Raw genomic sequence first — 22,714 nt, 5'->3', positions numbered from 1 at the left:
AAAGGGTACTATCCAAGGTACATGTGTTGTCCATGGTACTGAATGGGTAATGTCCAACGTACAGTTGTTGTACAATGTCCTGATCGGGCCCTGTCCAAGGTACAGGTGTTGTCCAAGGTGCTGAAAAGGTACTGTCCAAGGTGCTGAACGGGTACTGTCCAAGGTACAGGCTATTCACCAAGTGTCTCGATCTGGCTGTGTATCTCCCTACGCATTGGTGTCATGTGATGGTGCTGCCCAATGTTCTGTAAGCACATATTGCCTGCGTAACAAGCCACAAACCTAAATTAAAAACAAAAATAGTATGCTTTAAGTGAGAATAGGCATTGGTCTGAAGTGGAAATTCACGAGCACCACAATGCCTATTCCACTAATGCTCTACCAAAGTTTTCCAGCACACAGCTTTAACTTACTACAGTAGCTATGTTGGTATTGTACTTCAAACTATGTGTAGGCAGGTTGCATCTATAATATGTAAATCAAGGACAACAACAAAAAAGAACTACAGAGCATACTGACAGTCAGCTTTGAATAGCATGACAATGCTTCTAAATATACATATTCCACACAGCACATTTCTGAAGTGCCACGTACGTCCTTAACTGCCGTGTTGTCAATTCTGAAGGCAGTAAGGGGCTGTGGCACCATATCTTGCCAGTTGCCAAAACATCTAGAAGCAGTGTATTTTCTTTCATACGTTCGCTCAAGTATAGTGAGGCCACTACAATCTGCATAGGTTAATGCAGACACTGCCAGACCGTATAGTGGTGAGTGGGTCTTTGACCAGATCAGGCCTAGGTCAACCTCGACGTATCGGGGGCTGTCCTTGAAGATGAATGAAGCATAAACAAGCGCAATCACGAGCCATTGGAAAAGTCAATAGGACTTCCCTGTGTTGTTAGGACGAGGTGAAACTGTGGTCATTCCCTTAGGGAACTCATCCAAAGCCACAGGCTGTAGCTAGAAGAGTGAGGGGGTGTTGCGTCATAATGCACTCACCGGTTCCAGATTGTGACTTGAGGTCATCTCCTAAACCACCAGTCTATCTAGGATAATGATTTTAGATTGGCTCTGGCTCTCTGATGGTCAACTGTGCAACCCTACAGGTGAACATCTTCCCACGTGGCTTCCTTACTCAAACCGTTTAAGTGCCTCTGACTCGTCATAAGAAAAAGGTATCGCGATTACTTTCCACTTGACAGTGTGCCACGTAAAATAGTACATTTTCTGCTAGTTCGTATTATAGTGAGAAAAGTTCCTGGAGGCAGCATGAGCCAGACATGGCATTGCTATTTAATTGCTCTTTCAGAGTTGCGTTCGAGGGCATCACCACCCCTCCCGTTCGGAGTACAGGGGGACTGTGATCTCTGTGTGACTGTCAGCAGTGGTAATCGTCGAGTGGCGGAATCACAGGAGAGTTGAGTATGGAGAACGTTAGCGGGGGTGGAGTGGGGTTGAGAGAGAGGTGCTGCTCAGTGCTCAGCACTGCCCCTACCATAAAGGGAACAGGTGCCACTGCAAGGAGCTCCAAGATAGAAGGATTTATATGAAGATGTATAAGGGGAGGTGGAGGAGTGTAGAAGGGCTGTATAATCAACACACTTAACCTCTAATACCAACAGTCACTTGTGTTCTATTAATAGGCTTCAAATATATGCGACACGTCCTGTGAAAAAGAGTTATTGCAGGTAAATGTAATACTGACGCTATTGCATGTTTGAGGGGATAACGTTAGCCTTCCATAAGATAACATACTGTATAACTCTATATAACTCATTATGTTTAATCTGTCTCTCTCTGTCTCTCTCTCTGACATTGCATGTAAGCCTAATGTAATATCCAATTGAGCAGTATATGCTCCTTCACAGAAACTCATGGCCTGGGTCATGTTCAGTAGGGCACACTGTAGCAAACAGAAAACCAAAATTAATGTTTATTACTGGAAAATTTAAGATAGTATGTGTTCCTGTTTCACTCTGTTTCAAAACATTTTCTCCATACTGAACACAGGGAGAGACGAGAGGACTTTTCTCACCAGCATCCCATTGACAGCGCGACTAGCCAAAATCTGATCCCTTTAGTTTTTCCCACTGAACACGACCCTGGATTTGGTATTTTGGTATTTTATTTGGATTCCCATTAGCTGTTGCAAAAGCAGCAGCTACTCTTCCTGGGGTCCACACAAAACATGAAACATGACATAATACAAAACATTAATAGACATGAACAGCTCAAGGACAGAACTACATCAAAAAATATATTTTTTAAGGAACCATATCAATACACACAGACTATCTAGGTCAAATTGGGGTCCTTTGCCCACTGCTGCCACCAGTCTGTCACTATGCAGTGCACAGGATACAACAGCTGTTAGTATGACTGTACAGCTCCCTAATTTAAGAGACCAATACCACCGCCAAGGGACACAGCCTTCTTATTGTCCTCCTCACTGTTTGAAGAGAGAACATCTCCAATAGAACCTTATATCTGTTATCCAAGTTTGACACATTTGATTCCCAAGCTGTCTTTTAATTAAGTGTAGAAAATGCGTGCTTATTATTGTACATGTAATTATTTCCTTGTATTTTATTATTGCGTTAATTTTCAATCATCCACTAATCTAATTCAAACCTTGCCCACTGGGCACAAACTGGTTGAATGAATGTTATTTCAACGTTGACTGTGACGTGGAATCTAGCTCGAAAATACGTTGAATTTGAAAAAAATACCTCGACATAAAGTGTTGTTCTGAGGGTACATTTCAATCACAGGATTATGTTTTCATGGTAACCAATTTACAACATAGGCAAAACTTGTTTAAAATATGTTGAATTTGTAACTTTGAAACAACGTCAGATCTTCAATGAGTGGGTCAAGGGGTTTCTGTGATGATGGTGTTGATGTGAGCCATGACCAGCCTTTCAAAGCATTTTATGGCTACAGATGTGAGTGCTAAGGGGCAGTTGTCATTTAGACAGGTTACCTTGGGTACAGGGACTATGTGGTCTGCTTGAAACATGTAGGTATTACAGACTGGGTCAGGGAGAGGTTGAAAATATCACTGAAGACACTTGCCAGCTGGTCAGCACTTGCTCTGAGTACGCGTCCTAGTAATCCGGCTGGCCCTGCGGCCTTGTGAATGTTAATCTGTTTAAAGGTCTTACTCGCATCGGCTATGGAGAGTGTGCTCTCAAACAGCTGGTGCTCTCACACAGGGTTCAGTGTTGCTTGTCTTGAAGTGAGCATGGAAGTCATTTAGCTCATCTAGTAGGCTCGCGTCACTGGGTAGCTCTCGGCTGGGTTTCCATTTATTATCCGTGATAGTTCGCAAGCCCTGCCACATCTGACGAGCGTCAGAGCCGGTGTAGTTGGATTTGATCTTAGTCCTATATTGAGCTTTTCTTGTTTGATAGTTTGTCAGAGGGGGTAGTGGGATTTCTTGTAAGCGTCCGGATTAGTGTCCCGCTCCTTGAAAATGGCAGCTCTAGCCTTTATCTCAGTGCGGATGTTGCCTGTAATCCATTGCTTCTGGTTGGGATTAAAAAAAAATATTTCACCTTTATTTAACCAGTTAGGTCAGTTGAGAACAAGTTCTCATTTACAACTGCGAAAGACAAAGCAAAGCAGTGCGACAAAAACAACAACACAGAGTTACACATGGGATAAACAAATGACAATAGAAAAATCTGTATTGGGTAAGTGTTTCTGTGCAGGGCCTATGGAACTGAGCTGTCACTGTGGGGACAAATTTGTCAATGTCTTGATTAATGAAGCAGTGACTGATGTGGTAAACTCCTCAATGCTATCGGATGAATCCCAGAACATATTCCAGTCTGTGCTAGCGAAAGTCCTGTAGCTTAGGATTCGCTTCATCTAGTCACTATTGAGCGCGTCACTGATACTTCCTGTTTGAGTTTGTAAGCAGGAATCAGGAAGATTGAGTTATGGTCAGATTTACCAAATGGAGGGTGAGCGTGGTATCCGTCTCTGTGTGTTGAGTAAAGGTGATCTAGAGTTTTTTCCCTCTAGCAGCACAAGTGACATGCTGGTAGAAATGAGGTAAAAACTGATTTCAGTTTTCCAGCATTAAAGTCCCCGGCCACTAGGAGCACTGCCTCTTGATGAGGATTTTTTTGTTAGCTTATGGCCATATTCAGCTCCTTTAGTGCGGTCTTAGTGCCAGCATCAGTTTGTGGTGGAAAATAGACAGCTACTAAAAATAGATAAACTCTTGGTAAATACAGCTTATCATGAGTCTACAGCTTATCATGAGGTATTCTAACTCAGACGAGCAGAGCCTCGAGACTTCCTTAATATGTATAGTATCTGTATTTTTTTCAGTGTCATTGTATTTCATAGAAGTCACCATCCATTGCTTTTCACTGTCTTTAGCTTCCGAAATATTTTCTATGAATCTTATCAGAACTTTCTCTATATCTGCAGTGTTAAAAAAAAAAAAGTATTCTGATAGAGTCATTATTCTAAGCCAGAGAATGAGTCTAGCTCAGTTCCATAGGCCCTGCACAGAAACACTTAACCTAGCTCCTAAATTAATTTCTAAAAAGATTGGATAGGCATAAGAAACACTCCACCTAGCTTATTTGAGGGCAGATATATATATTGCTAATACCTATCCATTTTTTATATCAGATCTACATGAAGTGCCTAGGGGGTAGGGGTTAGGGATTAGGTATTAGGGGTGGGGGTGGGGGTCATTCTGGACTGGGCCATAGTCTCAGCTCCAACACTTCCCTTCACATGTTGAGTGTAACAGCCTGGCCTAAAACATTTAGGTACAGTGTTCACTCTGCCTTTTCTCTCTCCACCCCACCCTCTCGTAGCAGAGACAAGCCAGCTCCGCTCTGAACAACAACTCCCTCTCGAAGCAGAGACAAGCCAGCTCCGCTCTGAACAATAACTCCCTCTCGAACTGCCGAAGTATTGACGACTGCCAGCCTATGGTAGCCATAAGAAGGTCGGAGGAAGACTGCCATCTCCAAAAGTGGTGTCAGATAGCAGGCTTCACCCTCCTCCCCATCCACTTCCCTCCTCTCTGTTCGACAACCACTCTGATTCTGTTGACAATAAGGGATGCAACCTACACCGCTCAATCAGTGTATCACAAGAGAGAAGCGACGGCGAGGAAGAGCACTTGATCCCCCAGATGCCTGAGAAAAGAGATTGGGGGTTGGTTCGAGCTCACCTGCGAGCATTTACCGATCCCTTTACGTGGGCTGTGATAACCAGCCTTACTGGTTAGAAGCCTTAACATGGGGATGCAGGTTCCAGCAGTGACTGCCAGACTAATTGACAGTATATATGTTGGTTATTAGGGGCTTAAAGTTGTCCAAGCTCTGACAGCTTGCAGTTCGGAGGAGAGATGCTTGTAGAGGAGAAGAGATATTGACCTATAGGCAGGCATCTTGTTAGGTATCTGATGTCTTTCGTTTTGAAGTGTTCAATAAAGGTTTCACTGAGCACATTCCCCAATCAAAGTACAATATTAACTGTTGATTCATAGCACCTGTACTCTATAACACTTAGTCAGAGTGCAGAGAGCGAGGAGGAGGAAATTGCTGTGTTCTGCTGCAAAAGCCCCGTCTGCACAACAGCGAGTGGGCAATAAACCATAGCTTAGAGAATGAAGCAGCCATTTGGGAACCATAGCAAATGCCCCCCACCTCTCCAATTTACAATTTACTGAGGGGAGAAGGGGGAAAAAATCCTCTGTTAGCTTCCGACACTGGCACACACGCTCATATACTCATAAAACGAAGCAATAAAGCTGACACCCTCTTGAGGTTTGATGTACAATCCCTGAAAGAGTGCTGCTGACAGCAGTATTAAAAGCTTTATTACCAGTGTCAGATCAAATTAGTGGTGTGCCGCACACTCTGTATGTCCAAGGCGAAAGGCGGAGTATTTGTTCAATCATACACGACTGGTTCTGTACTCCCAACCTTAACATTAGGTCCAGCAATAACATTTGTGGAATTACCATTTAGACTAGCAGAGATACATGGCTGAGCAAGTGGAATAGGTGTTCAACGGTGCAACAGAGGAATTGGACGAATCTTGGAGAGTATATCAGGAAAAGAGAAGAGGAAGATATTTCAGGGGAGGGGGAGTGTATCGAAATGGAGGGAGATATTTTAAAATCAGCTGCTTCTAACAGTCATTTACAGTCACAAGCCACAGCTTGGAAATTATTGTAAAACAAATAATGTGTATGTAAAAACACACACACACACACACACACACCAACGCAGTCACACACACACTCTCACTAACACACACAATGTATTGCATGGACCTGTGTGACAGCATTGTATACGGTTGTGGAGTCAAGAATTGATTTTCTAAATATTTGAGGAATAACAAAAATGACAACATAAAAAATGTGTCTTACTGTCACACAACTATCCATGAAACATCAAGAGTTTTTGAGATAACTAATGTTACTTCATATTCAAAGTACAGACATTCCCGTGTCTCTCAGAGTGCAACAGCCAACATCCAGTCTGTGTTCAAGGAGAGAAAAAAAGGCTTTGTCTTTTTGCTTTCTGCAAGTGTTTCTCTGACACATTGATGAGCGACGCAAGCATGTTTAGATCAATGTAATGGCAGACAAGCACAAATTCAACTCCTCAAGCATGATTTCAACTCAAGCACAAGCACACCTGTTCATTCAAACAAAGAAGAAATCCCTTCTTGCAAGATGTGAGATGCAGCAATATATGAAGTCGGGGACATTTCACAGTTTTAAAGGACAGAAAATAATCAATATCGATACAAAACTACTGACGTCACTATCAATCATTGAAGCGACTTATAGCTCTCTGACATTACACCACAGTCCGACAGTAGAGAATTCAAGTATCACTCAGCGCTACTGTGAAGGAGCTACAGTAAAGGCACATCAAACTGCAGCCAAACTTGCTGACAGTAAAGCAGACCATCACAGACATAATATCAATTACACAGCTTCCCCCATCTATACGGAGCAGTCAGAGCCACAGAACGTAGAGACAGAGGGGGAAAGAGTGAGAGAGAAGAGAAGAGAGAAAACACTTCTATACAGATCAGTCAGAGCCACAGAAGGGAAGGAGATAGAGACAAATAAAGAGAGAAAGACGGAAATAGAGCGAATGACAGAAAGAGATAGCACTTTTCACTTACCAACTCCAGCCATCCAAGAGAGCAGGACCACCAAACGGATCATCATCATTGAAGAGATGTAACGGGGGGAGAAGTCTGCTCCTGTGTGCCTGCCGTCTGTCTGTGAGATGCTGCTGACACCGAGACAAAGTTAGCAGCAGAGGTTTACTTGATTCAGAGAGTGTGTGGAGTTGCGTGTCTATCTCTGTGTGAGACGCTGGTGCTGTAGCTCCCTCCTTTAGCTGCTGCTCTCTCAGTCAGGGTGAAAGTGTGAGAGTGTGTGTGCGTCTTCTCTCCTCCTCTCTTTTTCTATCTATTGTCTCCTGTTTGCCAGTGATCAAGTCTTTGGTCTTCTCTGCTGCCTGTGGCACAGCTTCATTCCAGCTTTACGCACAGTTTCACTCTCCCTCTGTCTCTCTCTCTCTCTCTCTCTCTCTCTCTTTTTGCCTTTTACACTCTCGGTGCATCAGTGTCTTGCTCTAGCATTCTGTCTCCCATGCTCTCTCCCCTCTGTCATTCTCTCGCTCTCTCTCACACACTTGCGTTGTTGCTCGCAGACACACACAGTAAGTGGAGAGAGTGCTTAAGATATTTTGCTCCTCCCTCTCTCTGCCTGCTTCCCAGCCTTCCTCCCTGCCAGTCAGTCTAGCTCAGCCCCATTGCTGCTTTTCCTGAAGAGAAAAACTCTGGGAATGAGCAGGCTAGGAAGAAACAATATCATGAGGCAATGGTATAGTGGCTCTACTGTATAATATAAAAAGGACACTGAAAAATATCACTCTATGAGATTTGGTCTTTGTTAAGCAATAACATTTACAATAATAGTATAATTGTTAAGACAAGTCAATATATTGAAGATACAGTCAGGGATCTTAAGTACAAAATAATCGTAACATATCTCGACTGCTCCCAAGTCTTCACAATGGCTAATATGTATTTGTAGGATAGGACATAAAATAACATCTTCTTTGTTGATTGTATATGCCCTCGGAATACAGAAACACACTAGCTAGCTTCACAAAGCTCAAACCCCTGGAAGGTACAGTTGAACACAGTGTGTCTTCCTTAAGAGACTGATATAAATGCAGAGAGAGAGAGAGAGTCAGCAACATGCACTATGTGTGTTCACCTAAAAATAAGTGCCTTTTAGTTGTGCCTGCATTTTAACAAGCTAGCTTTGAAACATCAAAGGAGAAGAGCCCTAAGCTATTCCCTGATCACTTGGGCTGTTTGTTTTCACACAAGCAGCGAGAGAAAACATCTAAACAAGTAGAACGCAGACATGTATTAGCGGTTTTTCTCTGCAAAAATACATAATTGGGCATAGCATTGTAGTGGTATCATGTCACATTTTTAAGGCCATTTCTGACCCAACATAACTACCTGTAATGGCATAACCCTTCAAATGTAAATAGAAAAATGATCAGATGACTGAAGGACAATAGCATCACACGAACATCACAATATCAACGTACTGCAGTGGGCTAAATCTGGGTCACACAGAGTTCTTCTTGCAAGTCTTAAATAAATATACTTTGAAACAAAATGATACACCTCACAGATGGTTATGGGCTTAACAAAAAGAAGATACCTGTACCATGTCAGATATAGAGTAGAAATGTATTAAATTTTAAGTTTGCATCCCAATATTACACTTTATAAACATCATGGAAGACTGAAATATAACAAAACTGTTTGACATAGAAACATTGAATTTTCACCATAAAAAAAATTATGACAAATATTCACAACATTCCACCCATGAGGCCAAAGAGGGCGCTTTTGGTCAGTGACGGCCCAATGCAGCCGTTTTATATTTGTATCAAATAATTTCTGGGTAACAATTAAATACATTACTGTAATAGTTTTCCATTTAAATGGTCAAAAGACAGAAAATGTGCTTTTTTAATTGACAAACAAAAAAATTATCATGCAAGAATTTTGCTAGGACTGTCTGAGAGTGGTCTGAGTAGGGAAGGGAAAACTGAAAACTACAGTGGGGGGAAAAAGTATTTGATTCCCCGCTGATTTTGTACATTTGCCCACTGATAAAGAAAGGATCAGTCTATAATTTTAATGGTAGGTTTATTTGAACAGTGAGAGACAGAATAACAACAAAAATATCCAGAAAAACGCATGTAAAAAAATTAAAAAATTGATTTGCATTTTAATGAGGGAAATAAGTATTTGACCCCCTCTCAATCAGAAAGATCTCTGGCTCCCGGGTGTCTTTTATATAGGTAACGAGCTGAGATTAGGAGCACACTCTTAAAGGGAGTGCTCCTAACTGCAGCTTGTTACCTGAAAAAAGACACCTGTCCACAGAAGCAATCAATCAATCAGATTCCAAACTCTCCACCATGGCCAAGACCAAAGAGCTCTCCAAGGATGTCAGGGACAAGATTGTAGACCTATACAATGCTGGAATGGGCTACAAGACCATCGCCAAGCAGCTTGGTGAGAAGGTGACAACATTTGGTGCGATTATTCGCAAATGGAAGAAACACAAAAGAACTGTCAATCTCCCTCGGCCTGGGGCTCCAGGCAAGATCTCACCTCGTGGAGTTGCAATGATCATGAGAACGGTGAGGAATCAGCCCAGAACTACACGGGAGGATCTTTTCAATGATCTCAAGGCAGCTGGGACCATAGTCACCAAGAAAACAATTGGTAACACACTACGCCGTGAAGGACTGAAATCCTGCAGCACCCGCAAGGTCCCCCTGCTCAAGAATACATATACATGCCCGTCTGAAGTTTGCCAATGAACATCTGAATGACTCAGAGGACAACTGGTGAAAGTGTTGTGGTCAGATGAGACCAAAATGGAGCTCTTTGACATCAACTCAACTCGCCGTGTTTGGAGGAGGAGGAATGCTGCCTATGACCCCAAAAACACCATCTCCACCGTCAAACATGGAGGTGGAAACATTATGATTTGGGGGTGTTTTTCTGCTAAGGGGACAGGACAACTTCACTGCATCAAAGGGACGATGGACGGGGCCATGTACCGTCAAATCTTGGGTGAGAACCTCCTTCCTGCAGCCAGGGCATTGAAAATGGGTCGTGGATGGGTATTCCAGCATGACAATGACCCAAAACACATGGCCAAGGCAACAAAGGAGTGGCTCAAGAAGAAGCACATTAAGGTCCTGGAGTGGCCTAGCCAGTCTTCAGACCTTAATCCCATAGAAAATCTGTGGAGGGAGCTGAAGGTTCGAGTTGCCAAACGTCAGCCTCGAAACCTTAATGACTTGGAGAAGATCTGCAGAGGAGTGGGACAAAATCCCTCCTGAGATGTGTGCAAACCTGGTGGCCAACTACAAGAAACGTCTGACCTCTGTGATTGCCAACAAGGGTTTTGCCACCAAGTACTAAGTCATGTTTTGCAGAGGGGTCAAATACTTATTTGCAAATCTTTTTATAACATTTTTGACATGCGTTTTTTTTTAATTTTTTGTTGTTATTCTGTCTCTCACTGTTCAAATAAACCTCCTATTAAATTTATAGACTGATCATTTCTTTGTAAGTGGGAAAACATACAAAATCAGCAGGGGATCAAATACTTTTTTCCCCCACTGTAGCTGTTATTGGCAGAGAGGTTTGGAACTATTTGTCATTAAGCCAAAACGTAAGCCATGCAAAACCTGCCGACTAGAAGGTCCTGTGTAGATTGTATTTGCATTTATTTTTTATAACTTTTAAAAAATATATATTTTTCTACTGGACTTCACACACAGCACAACACAAAAACAAAACGCCCACTTATAGAAAACATTCTTTAATGTGATCACCGTATGTTTTCCAAATTCTGACAAATAATTTTGGTTTTTGTCTAACTTTATAATATACCAAATCTAAAGGGATGTAACTAGATGGTTCAGACCTCCAGTATAACAAAACTTTCTCTGATATTGATCACTAATATTTACATTTCTTAACAGATGTAATCATGGAGATGGCTATAAATTCATAGACACAATGAAATGGTAGCACATACATTATCCCAAAATGGTGTCAGTTTATCACAGGACCACATCATACTGTATGCACTAGGGTTTCTTTGTGCTTATTGCATCTCCAACAGAGATGTGACATTTCTCGGTGCATTAGATGCATTCTGGCAGGAATGTAGTAAGTCCTATGCGTTATGTTAAATTGCAGTAGTTTATGTCTTAGGTAGAAGGAGCAGGTATGAGCATTTTCACATCTCTGTGACCAATGATTCTCCTCAATTTCTTCCTTTAGATCTGTTCCCCATGTTTTCCTTTTAGGTTCTGAACCACCAGGTAGAGTTTCAATCAACCCTTGATATAACTTGGTAATTCACTTCTTTGGCGTAGCAACTTTTTTCAGTATTTTTTATATGCTTGATCTTTAGGTTCATCCAGAGTTGTTGAGGTCATCCTGATTTGTAGGAATAAAAAAAAATGCCCTTGGATAATCCAAATCTTTATTGTAATTGATTGAGTGACAATAGAGATCCATCATTGTTCACATGTTCAAAATTCATGATGCCATTTTGGAACCAAGACTTAAAGGTGTTGTCATTAAATTCTGGAGGTAGGGTTGGGTTACTCCAAATAGGGGTGCCTGAAGATTTTGGTTCTTTCCACCTCATGAATTTATGTACATCTTCAACGCCTTAGACCCAAAGTAGTGAATATATTTTAGATAAGTTATTACATTTATGGCTTTGCACAAGGATTGTCTGCTGTCTACTGTTTAAGTGAATGCAGTTGTGCAGCCCAGTAATACATCTTCATCTGAGGTAGTCCTATAGGGTAAGTGTATATTGTACTGTATTTTCAACCAGCAACTATCAGGAAATAACCCAGATCAAATTTTTTCACTTTTAGAGTGATAGTTTCATCAGCTGTTGTACAATATGATACAAAACACAAAACGAATTTTGACTGCACTGGGCCTTACAAGTTTTTCTCTAATGCAAATCAATGGAGGTTTTTTATAAATATTTATTGTTGTTGCATAGAGAAGAGACAGTGTGAAAGACAGAAATAGAGTGTTTCAGATTCAAACTCACACTGTCACTGGCAAACATGTGTGCTGTAGGCTGCTGCACTGACCCCTAGACCACCCAGGCCACATGCATATCAATGCTATAGATTTACTCTAATACATGTTTATAATGCATTGGTATTCATCAAAATCACTGGACTATTTGTTTCCTTGCTCTTGTGCAAGTGTGCAAGTCTAAGCTGAGTTAAAAATAATCTCAAATGAATAAACCAATTAAATGCAACATCTCTCATTCCATATAATTTGGGTTGTCCTAGCTATCTAAAATAGGTGTTGGCAGTTTAAAGCAAGAATCCAACATAATTTATCCATTAGCATGATAGTGGTTAAATATTTATTTAAGAACACATGTACAATGAATTATAGAGACAAAGCTTATATCCTGTACTGTCACTTGAATTTAAATCTGTTGAACTGGCCCTAATGAGCTTTTCAAACGTGTGTACTTGACTTCAATGTTAGCATGCGATTGAAACAAGTCGTGCTGAAACTGTCCTAATATGGACACCAAAAAGGAGGTTGAGTAAAAAAAAAATATATATACTCTATATACACTACCGTTCAAAGGTTTGGGGTCACTTAGAAATGTCCTTGTTTTTGAAAAGAAAAGCACATTTTTTGTCCATTAAAATAACATCAAATTGATCAGAAATACAGTGTAGACATAGTTAATGTTGTAAATGACTATTGTAGCTGGAAACGGTTGATTCTCAATGGAATATCGACATAGGCGTACAGAGGCCCATTATCAGCAACCATCACTCCTGTGTTCCAATCGCACAATGTGTTAGCTAATTGTGTGTTAGGTTAATTGATCATTAGAAAGCCCTTTTGCAATTATGTTAGCACAGCTGAAAACTGTTGTCCTGATTAAAGAAGCAATAAAACTGGCCTTATTTAGACTAGTTGAGTATCTGGAGCATCAGCATTTGTGGGTTCAATTACAGGCTCAAAATGTCCAGAAACAAAAACCTTTCTTCTGAAACTGGTCAGTCTATTCTTGGACAAAAAAAGTGCTTTTCTTTAAAAAATAAGGACATTTCTAAGTGACCCCAAACTTTGAACGGTACTATATATACAGTACCTGTCAAAGGTGTGGACACACCTACTCATTCAAGGGTTTTTATTTATTTGTACTATTTTCTGCATTTTAGAATAATAGTGAAGACATAAAAACTATGAAATATAACATATGGAATCATGTAGTAACCAAAAAAGTGTTAAACAAACCAAAATATATTTTATATTTGAGAATCTTCAAAGTAGGCTGCTGCACTGATGACAGTTTTGCACAGTATTGCCTTGATGACAGTTTTGCACAGTATTGGCATTCTCTCAACCAGCTTCATGAATTAGTCACCTGGAATGCAATTCAATTAACAGGTGTGTCTTGTTAAAAGTTCATTTGTGGAATTTATTTCCTTCTTAATGCGTTTGAGCCAATCATTTGTTTTGTAACAAGGTAGGGGTGGTATACAGAAGATAGCCCTATTTGGTAAAAGACCAAGTTCATATCTTGGCAAGAAATTCTCAAATAAGCAAAGAGAAACAACAGACCATCGTTACTTTTAGACAAAGGTCAGTCAATTCAGAAAATGTTAAGAACTTTATTCAAGTGCAGTCGCAAAAACCATCAAGCGCTATGATGAAACTGGCTTTCATGTGGACCACCACAGGAAAGGAAGACCCAGAGTTACCTTTGCTGCAGAGAATAAGTTAATTAGAGTTAACCTCTTACATCTAGACGTTCCGCTAGCGGAACACCTGCTCCAATATCCAATGATGGGCGTGGCGCGAAATACAAACTCCTCTAAAATACAAAAACTTCAATTTTTCAAACATATGACTATTTCACAGCATTTTAAAGATAAGACTCTCCTTTATCTAACCACACTGTCCGATTTCAAAACATTAGATTATGTCAGCAGAGTACCAAGCCAGAAATAATCAGACACCCATTTTTCAAGCTAGCATATAATGTCACAAAAACCCAGAAGACATGCTAAATGCAAAACTAACCTTTGATGATCTTCATCAGATGACAACCCTAGGACATTATGTTATACAATACATGCATGTTTTGTTCAATCAAGTTCATATTTATATCAAAAACCAGCTTTTTACATTAGCATGTGACGTTAGCAAACTTCCGGGGAATTCGCTAACATTTTACTAAATTACTCACGATAAACGTTCACAAAAAGCATAACAATTATTTTAAGAATTATAGATACAGACCTCCTCTATGCACTCGATATGTCCGATTTTAAAATAGCTTTTTGGTGAAAGCACATTTTGCAATATTCTAAGTACATAGCCCAGGCATCACGGGCTAGCTATTTAGAAACCCGGCAAGTTTAGCACTCACCAATATCAGCTTTACTATTATAAAAGTTTCATTACCTTTTGTTGTCTTCATCAGAATGCACTCCCAGGACTGCTACTTCAATAACAAATGTTGGTTTGGTCCAAAATAATCCATCGTTATATCCGAATAGCGGCGTTTTGTTCATGCGTCCCAGACACTATCTGAAATGGTAAATCAGGGTCGTGCGCATGGCGCAATTCGTGACAAAAAAAATCTAAATATTCCATTACCGTACTTCGAAGCATGTCAACCGCTGTTTAAAATCCATTTTTATGCCATTTTTCTCGTAAAAAAGCGATAATATTCCGACCGGGAATCTCCTTTTAGCTAAACTGAGGAAAGTAAACAAAGCTTTCGGTCGACGCGGGCACGAGCCTGAGTCTCACAGTACTGTAACCAGCCACTACCCAAACGCGCTACTTTTTTTCAGCCAGAGCCTGCAAAGCCACGATTCAGCTTTTTGCCGCCTTCTGAGACCCTATGGCAGCCGTAGGAAGTGTCACGGGACAGCTAAGATCCTCACTCTTCAATAAACAGAGACAAGAAGAACGACACCTTGTCAAACAGGCCACTTCCTGCCTGAAACCTTGTCAGGTTTTTGCCTGCCAAATGAGTTCTGTTATACTCACAGACACCATTCAAACAGTTTTAGAAACTTTGGAGTGTTTTCTATCCATATGTAATAAGTATATGCATATTCTAGTTACTGGGTAGGAGTGGTAACCAGATTAAATCGGGTATGTTTTTTATCCAGCCGTGAAAATACTGCCCCCTAGCCATAACAGGTTAACTGCACCTCAGATTGGTTGAATTGCAGCAAAGAAACCACTACTAAAGGACACCAATAATAAGAAGAGACTTGCTTGGGCCAAGAAACACGAGCAATGGACATTAAAATGGTGGAAGTCTGCCCTTTGGTCTGATGAGTCCAAATCTGAGATTTTTAGTTCCAACAGCCGTGTCTTTGTGAGACGCAGAGTAGGTGAACGGATAATCTCCACATGTGTGGTTCCCACTGTGAAGTATGGAGGAGGTGGTGTGATGGTGTTTTGCTGTTGACACTGTCAGTTATTTATATAGAATTCAAGGCACATTTAACCAGCATGGCTACTACAGCATTCTGCAGCAATACGTCATCCCATCTGGTTTGTGCTTAGTGGGACTATCATTTGTTTTTCAACAGGACAATGACCCAACACACCTCCAAGCTGTGTAAGGGCTATTTTACAAAGAAGGAGAGTGATGGTGTGCTGCATCAGATGACCTGGTCTCCACAATCACCCAACCTCAACCCAATTGAGATTGTCTTCAAGGCAAAGGGTGGCTACTTTGAAAATCTCAATGTCACGGCTGTCAAAAGGAGAGGACCAAGGTGCAGCGTGTGTGTAGTTCCACATTTTATTTACTCTGTCTATTCAGTTATGTAATGTTTTTGCATAGTTTCACAAAAAAACTAACCGTGACACAGAGAAACAAACACTACTCAAAAATAATCACCCACAAAACCCAGGTAGAAAAATCCCTACTAAGTATGATCTCCAATTAGAGACAACGAGGACCAGCTGCCTCTAATTGGAGATTCCCCCAAACAAACCAACATAGAAATATAAAAACTAGAACCTAACAACATAGAAATAGAAAGCATAGAATAAACCCCCCTGTCACGCCCTGACCTACTCTAACATAGAAAATAACAGCTTACCATGGTCAGGACGTGACACTCAATTATAAAATATATTTTATTTAACACTTTGGTTACTATATGATTCCATATGTGTTATTTCATAGTGTTGATGTCTTCACTATTATTCTACAATGTAGAAAATAGTAAAAATAAAGAAAACCCCTTGAATGAGTAGGTGTGTCTAAACTTCTGACAGGTACTGTATATTCAGAAGGTGTTCAGACCCATTGACTTTTTCCACATTTTGTTATTTATCAGATGTATTTTAAAATTGAATAAATTATACACACACAATACCCCATAATGATGAAGAAAACCCCCCCGGAAATATCACATATCCATAAGTATTCAGACCCTTTACTCAGTACTTTGCTGAAGCATCTTTGTATTTGGGAAATTTCTCTGCACATCCTCTCAAGCTCTTTCAGGTTGGATGGGGAGCGTCGCTGCACAGCTATTTTCAGGTCTCTCCAGAGATGTTAGATCGGGTTCATGTCCGGGCTCTGGCTGGGCCACTCAAGGACATTCAGAGACTTGTCCCAAAGCCACTACTGTGTTGTCTTGGCTGTGTGCTTAGGGTCGTTGTCCTGTTGGAAGGTGAACCTTCGCCCCAGTCTGAGGTCCTGAGTGCTCTGGAGCAGGTTTTCATCAAGGATCTCTCTGTACTTTATTCCGTTCATCTTTCCCTCGATCCTGACAAGTCTCCCAGTCCCTGCCACTGAAAAACATCCCCACAGCATGATACTGCCACCACCATGCTTCACCTTAGGGATGGTGCCAGGTTTCTTCCAGAAGTAACAAATGGCAATCAGGCCAAGGAGTTTAATATTGGTTTCATCAGACAACAGAATCTTGTTTCTCATGGTCTGAGAGTCCTTTAGGTACCTCCAAACTTCTGTTCAAGAATGTTGGAGGCCACTGAGTTCTTGGTGACCTTCAATGCTGCAGACATTTTTTGTGTACCCTTCCCCAGATCTGTGCCTCAACACAATCTTGTCTCTGAGCTCTATGGACAATTCCTTCAATGTCATGACTTGGTTTTTGCTCTGACATGCACTGTCGAATGTGGGAACTTATATAGACAGGTGTGTGCCTTTTCAAATCATGTCCAATCAATTGAATTTACCACAGGTGGACTCCAATCAAGTTGTAGAAACATCTCAAGGATGATCAATGGAAACAGGTGTCACCCCCTGACCTGAGAGAGAGGGTTTGTTTCTCTATGTGGTTAGGTCAGGGTGTGGGGTGGGCATTCTATGTTTTGTATTTCTTTGTGTTGGGCCAAGTATGGTTCCTAACCAGAGGCAGCTGTCTATCGTTATCTCTGATTAGGAACCATACTTAGGCAGCCTTTTCTCCACCTGTGTTTGTGGGATCTTGTTTTTGTATTGCTGTGAGTAGCCTGCAAAACTTTTCATTCGTTGTGTTGTTTATTGTTTTGGGTTTTGCTACTTCACCGTTAAATAAAGTATGATGAACCCAACCCACGCTGCACCTTGGTCTACCTTTAACGACGGACGTTACAACAGGATTGTTGCATTGTTTCACAGCGCCTCTCCTTTTTCTAAAGATCTAATTTAACTTTACTGTTTATGAATATCCATATGAAAAGTTAAATATTTTGTTGTTGTCTCTTGGTGCCTTGACAATAGACTTTTTATTTTAATCTTAATGTATCTTATATTGTTCTTGACTATAACTGTTCTGTACTCTGTCATGTATTTTATGTTTTATGTGGACCCCAGGAAAGGTAACTGCTGCATGTGCAACAGCTAATGGGGATCCTAATAAACTAAACTAAAACAAGCATATGTCTGATTACATACTGTGACATATTTAAAAGATACTGTATATCTTCTATGGGCGGTACACACTATCAACAGCCAGTGAAATAGCATGGCGCAAAATACAAAACAGCAAAAATCTCATAACTTCATTTTCTCAAACAATCAACTATTTTACACCATTTTAAAGATAAACTTCTCGTTCATCTAACCACATTGTCCGATTTCAAAAAGGCTTTACGGCGAAAGTATAACATTTGATTATGTTAGGACATAAAAACCACACAGCCATTTTCCAAGCAAGGACATTCATCACAAAAACCAAAAATACAGCTAAAATATTCACTAACCTTTGATGATCTTCATCAGATGGCACTCATAGGACTTCATGTTACACAATACATGTATGTTTTGTTTGATAAAGTTCATATTTATATCCAAAACCCCCATTTTACATTGGCGCGTGATGTTCAGAAAATGTATTCCCCCAAAACTCCCGGTGAATGAGCACATCAATTTACAAAAATACTCATCATCGTAAACAGTTATTGATAGAATTATAGATATACCTCTCCTTAATGCAACCGCTGTGTCAGATTTTAAAATAGAGTATTAGGCAGTTTACTCTGGGCACGCTTTTCATCCGAAAATGAAAATACTGCCCCCTATACCTTAAAAATATATATACTATTCAAAAGTTTGTAAACACCTACTCATTCAAGGATTTTTCTTTCTTTATTTTCTTTATTTTTAAAATAATAGTGAAGACATCAACACTATGCATAACACATATGGAATCATGTAGTAACAAAAAAAAGTGTTTTTTTATGGCGCATGAACCGCTAGCGGGACACCTACGACAACATTCGGTGAAATTGCAGAGCGCGAAATTCAAAATACAAAAATCATAATATTAAACATTCGTGAAAATATAAGAGTCATACATCATGTAAAAGCTTAACTTCTTGTTAATCCAACCGTGTTGTCAGATTTCATAAAGGCTTTATGAAGAAAGCATACCATGCGATTATCTGAGGACAGTGCCCCACATCAAAATACTTTTTCAACCAGCACAAGCATCACAAAATCACAAATAGCGATTAAATAAATCACTTACCTTTGCAAACAGAGGAAGATCTTCAATCCCAAGGGGCCCAGCTACACAATGAATGGTCGTTTTGTTCGATAAAGTCCTTCTTTATATCCAATAAAGTCATTTTAGTTGGTGCCAATGATCTCAGTAATCCACTCTTTCAACATGCATACAAACAAATCCAAAAAGTTACCAGTAAAGTTTGTCCAAACAAGTCAAACGATGTTTCTAATTAATCCTCAGGTACTCTAATATCTAAATAAATGATAATATTTAAGACGGAGAATAGTATGTTCAATAGGGAAGATAAATAATGAAGAGCGTGCACCTCATTCACACGCCAACAAGACCACTTTTCTAATGAGACACACCTTGTAGTTCTTCCAACTACTTGTTCATTTTTTCAAAAAACAAGCACGAAGCCCTTTCTAAAGACTGTTGACATCTAGTGGAAGCCAAAGGAACTGCAATCTGGGTCTTATCTATTTGTATTCCCCATAGGCAAGCACTGAAATGGCCTGTGACCTCAAACAAAATAATTCTGGATGGATTTTCCTCGGGTTGTCGCCTGCCATATAAGTTCTGTTATACTCACAGACATTATTTTAACAGTTTTAGAAACTTCAGAGTGTTTTTTATCCAATGCTACCAAGTATATGCATCCTAGCTAGTAACAGGCAGTTTACTTTGGGCACGTCAGTCATCCGAAATTCCGGACAAGAACCAGTATGCTAATGAAGTTAACCTCTACGGGATCAGTGTCACCCCCACGGGACGGTTGAGCTAATGTGCGCTAATGTGATTAGCATGAGGTTGTAAGTAACAAGAGCATTTCCCAGGACATAGATATATCTGATATGGGCAGAAAGCTTAAATTCTTTTTAATCTAACATCACTGTCCATTTTAGAGTAGCTATTACAGTGAAATAATACCATGCTATTGTTTGAGGAGAGTGCACAGTTATGAACTTGAAAACAAGAGTGCACAGTTATGAACATTTCCACAAACTTGAAATTGTTTCCTTTCAAATGGTACCAATAATATGCGTATCCTTGCTTCAGGTCCTTTGTCATTTTAGGCGGAAATTGAAAAAAAGGGTCCAATCCTTAAGAGGTTTTAAATTTTAGATTTGAAATTTTAGATTTTAGATTTTAGATTCTTAAAAGTAGTCATCATTTGCCTTGACAGCTTTGCACACTCTTGGCATTGGCTTTAATTGAAGTGTTACCCACATAGTAGCCCACATGTCCCCCGAAACGTGGCCGCCTTTGCCCCTGGAGAATGAATCATAAAGGTACAGTCAAACACTTTTAGTGGAAATAAAAAAGGCAGCCTTGTGTTCTTCGGAAACTGTCTCACTAGACAGCTTCATAATTTCCAGCATAAATGGTGGTGCCTTTCCTCTTGAGGATTTAAATTTTAAGTAAATGTGAATGCCGGTGACCATTATTTAACCGTGCAGAGTTAGTTCTGTATGGTGCCTTTAGCTACAGATGGCAGAGGGATGGATAAACACAATATGTGGGCAGACTTTTGTTATTCATCTCTAGCTTCTGTCTTTAAAGACCTATTTCCATGCAGGGAAAAACTGGACACAACGTTTATTTCTCCTGTGATTCCAGGAGAGACATGATCATACGCTTGCAGTTAAAGCAATTCAATAACTCCCCAGACTATTTTCACAACCCTCATGGACATACCTGTGCTGCGATGATTTTCAGAGACCTTTTTATGCTAGAACATTATGAATTTAATTGAAGCAAGTTTATACAACAAAACAAACACAATAGCAACACAGCGAGATTGTGTGAAATCACAAATTATGTTTTTCTCTATTCTATTTTAATTCATTTTGCTTTTCATGATATGTATTGATGTTGTCCCAAGTTTATGCATGGAACACTATCAAACATCTCTTTCCACTCTATATCTTGTAACTCCAGAGTCATCCACTGTGTTTTCTTTGAATCGGCACAATCGATGAACAAGTCAACTCTGAAGAGAAATCCGTTCGACAAGAAGTAAAGTTTTTCTTCGGGTCAAAGTGCTTGAGATGCCAAAGTCGTAACCGATTTCCATGTTAGTCATGTTTACAGATCAACTAAATTATGCAAACAGCTTGTAGGCTTTTACCTCACTGGAATAAATGACAACATAATTTATTCCATGTTTTTTTCAGGGAGCCCTATCTCAAGCTGCTAAGAGTATATATAGATGTGTACAGAATTCAGGCAAAGTAGCCTAGACCCTTCTTTATGCAATCTCTGAAAGGAGAACAACATACAGTACCAGTCAAAAGTTTGGACACACCTGCTCATTCAAGGGATTTTCTTTATTTTTACTATTTTCTACATTGTAGAATAATAGTGAAGACATCAACACTATGAAATAACACATATGGAATCATGTAGTAAGCACAAAAGTGTTAAACAAATCAAAATCTATTTTATATTTGGGATTCTTCAAATAGCCACCCTTTGCTAAGGTTAAATTTCCCTTGATGACAGCTTTGCACACTCTTGGCATTCTCTGTCGATGTCTGAAGAAATCTAATTAGCATAATAAAACAAATCCCCATCAAATCTATCAATTTAAGCTAGAGATATGTTTTTTTTTGCATGTGATACATCTCAATCCACCTCATCTGCTGATGTCAGATTTCCGCTTCTGTGGTGAAAGGTGACAGAGCATAGAGCGGTGTGTGACAGAATAGAGCGGTGTTTGTCAGACCATGAGACATCCTGAAAATCTGTCTTTTCATAAAATGTCTGTAGCGTCCGAATGGTTTGGCCTACAAACTATTATGACCCCTCTATGGAAAGATCAGACTCTCATGGTACAGCCGATCTGCCAACTTCTGTCTGTAGTGTCCAAAAAAGTTTGGGCTACACACTAGGTGAGACTCTCACGAACATGTCGGTTATTTTTGGTCCACGATAACTAGGTCCACGGTACCAGTTGAAAAAAGAATACACTACAGGTCAAAAGTTTTAGAACACCTACTCATTCAAGGGTATTTCTTTATTTTGACTATTTTCTACATTGTAGAATAATAGTGAAGACATCAAAACTATGAAATAACACATATGGAATCATGTAGTAACCCAAAAAGGTTTAATAAACAAATACAAATATATTTAATATTTGAGATTCTTCAAATAGCCACACTTTGCCGTGATGACAGCTTTGCACACTCTTAGCCTCTGCTTTTTGCCATTTTCTTTAATAAAAGGTAGGCCTATGGCATACCCTCTCCTACCCCCCCAATTCGAGTCTTGGTTTTAACTTAACAGCCCTTCACTGACAAGGACGTAGGCTATTTAAAGAGTGCATAGTGGTTGGAGGAATTGACTGACAAATCTATGGATAATAGCAGTCTATAGCCTAATTTCATCTGTCAAACAGCTAAGCCTACCTCTTATTTCTTAAAAAGAAAGAAATCGTCTCTAACACAAAGCCCTCTTGTTGTTAGTAGAGTCTAATTAAAATGACGGTTGAAATTAATTATGACTAGTGGAATTTGCCTACTTTCAACCCCATAGGCTGTCCATTACCGATTGATAGTGCCGGGCTGCTGACACAATGT

General features: G+C 40.0%; 1 protein-coding gene across 1 annotated transcript in view; it reads right to left on the bottom strand.

Annotated features, from left to right (window-relative positions):
• The window catches only part of kirrel3a (kirre like nephrin family adhesion molecule 3a), a 278,710-nt gene extending 271,004 nt beyond the window's left edge, over positions 1–7,706 (bottom strand). The window contains exon 1 of the mRNA XM_014197820.2: positions 7,180–7,706. Within this exon, the coding sequence (XP_014053295.1) occupies positions 7,180–7,228 (49 nt within the window). The 5' untranslated portion in view covers positions 7,229–7,706. The remainder of the gene's footprint in view (positions 1–7,179) is intronic.
• Between the last annotated feature and the right edge of the window lie 15,008 nt (positions 7,707–22,714).

Source organism: Salmo salar, chromosome ssa04 (genome assembly GCF_905237065.1).
Source record: "Salmo salar chromosome ssa04, Ssal_v3.1, whole genome shotgun sequence".
Taxonomy (NCBI): domain Eukaryota; kingdom Metazoa; phylum Chordata; class Actinopteri; order Salmoniformes; family Salmonidae; genus Salmo; species Salmo salar.
Note: the sequence above shows the minus strand (reverse complement) of the source record. Positions and strands in the feature narration are given on the sequence as shown.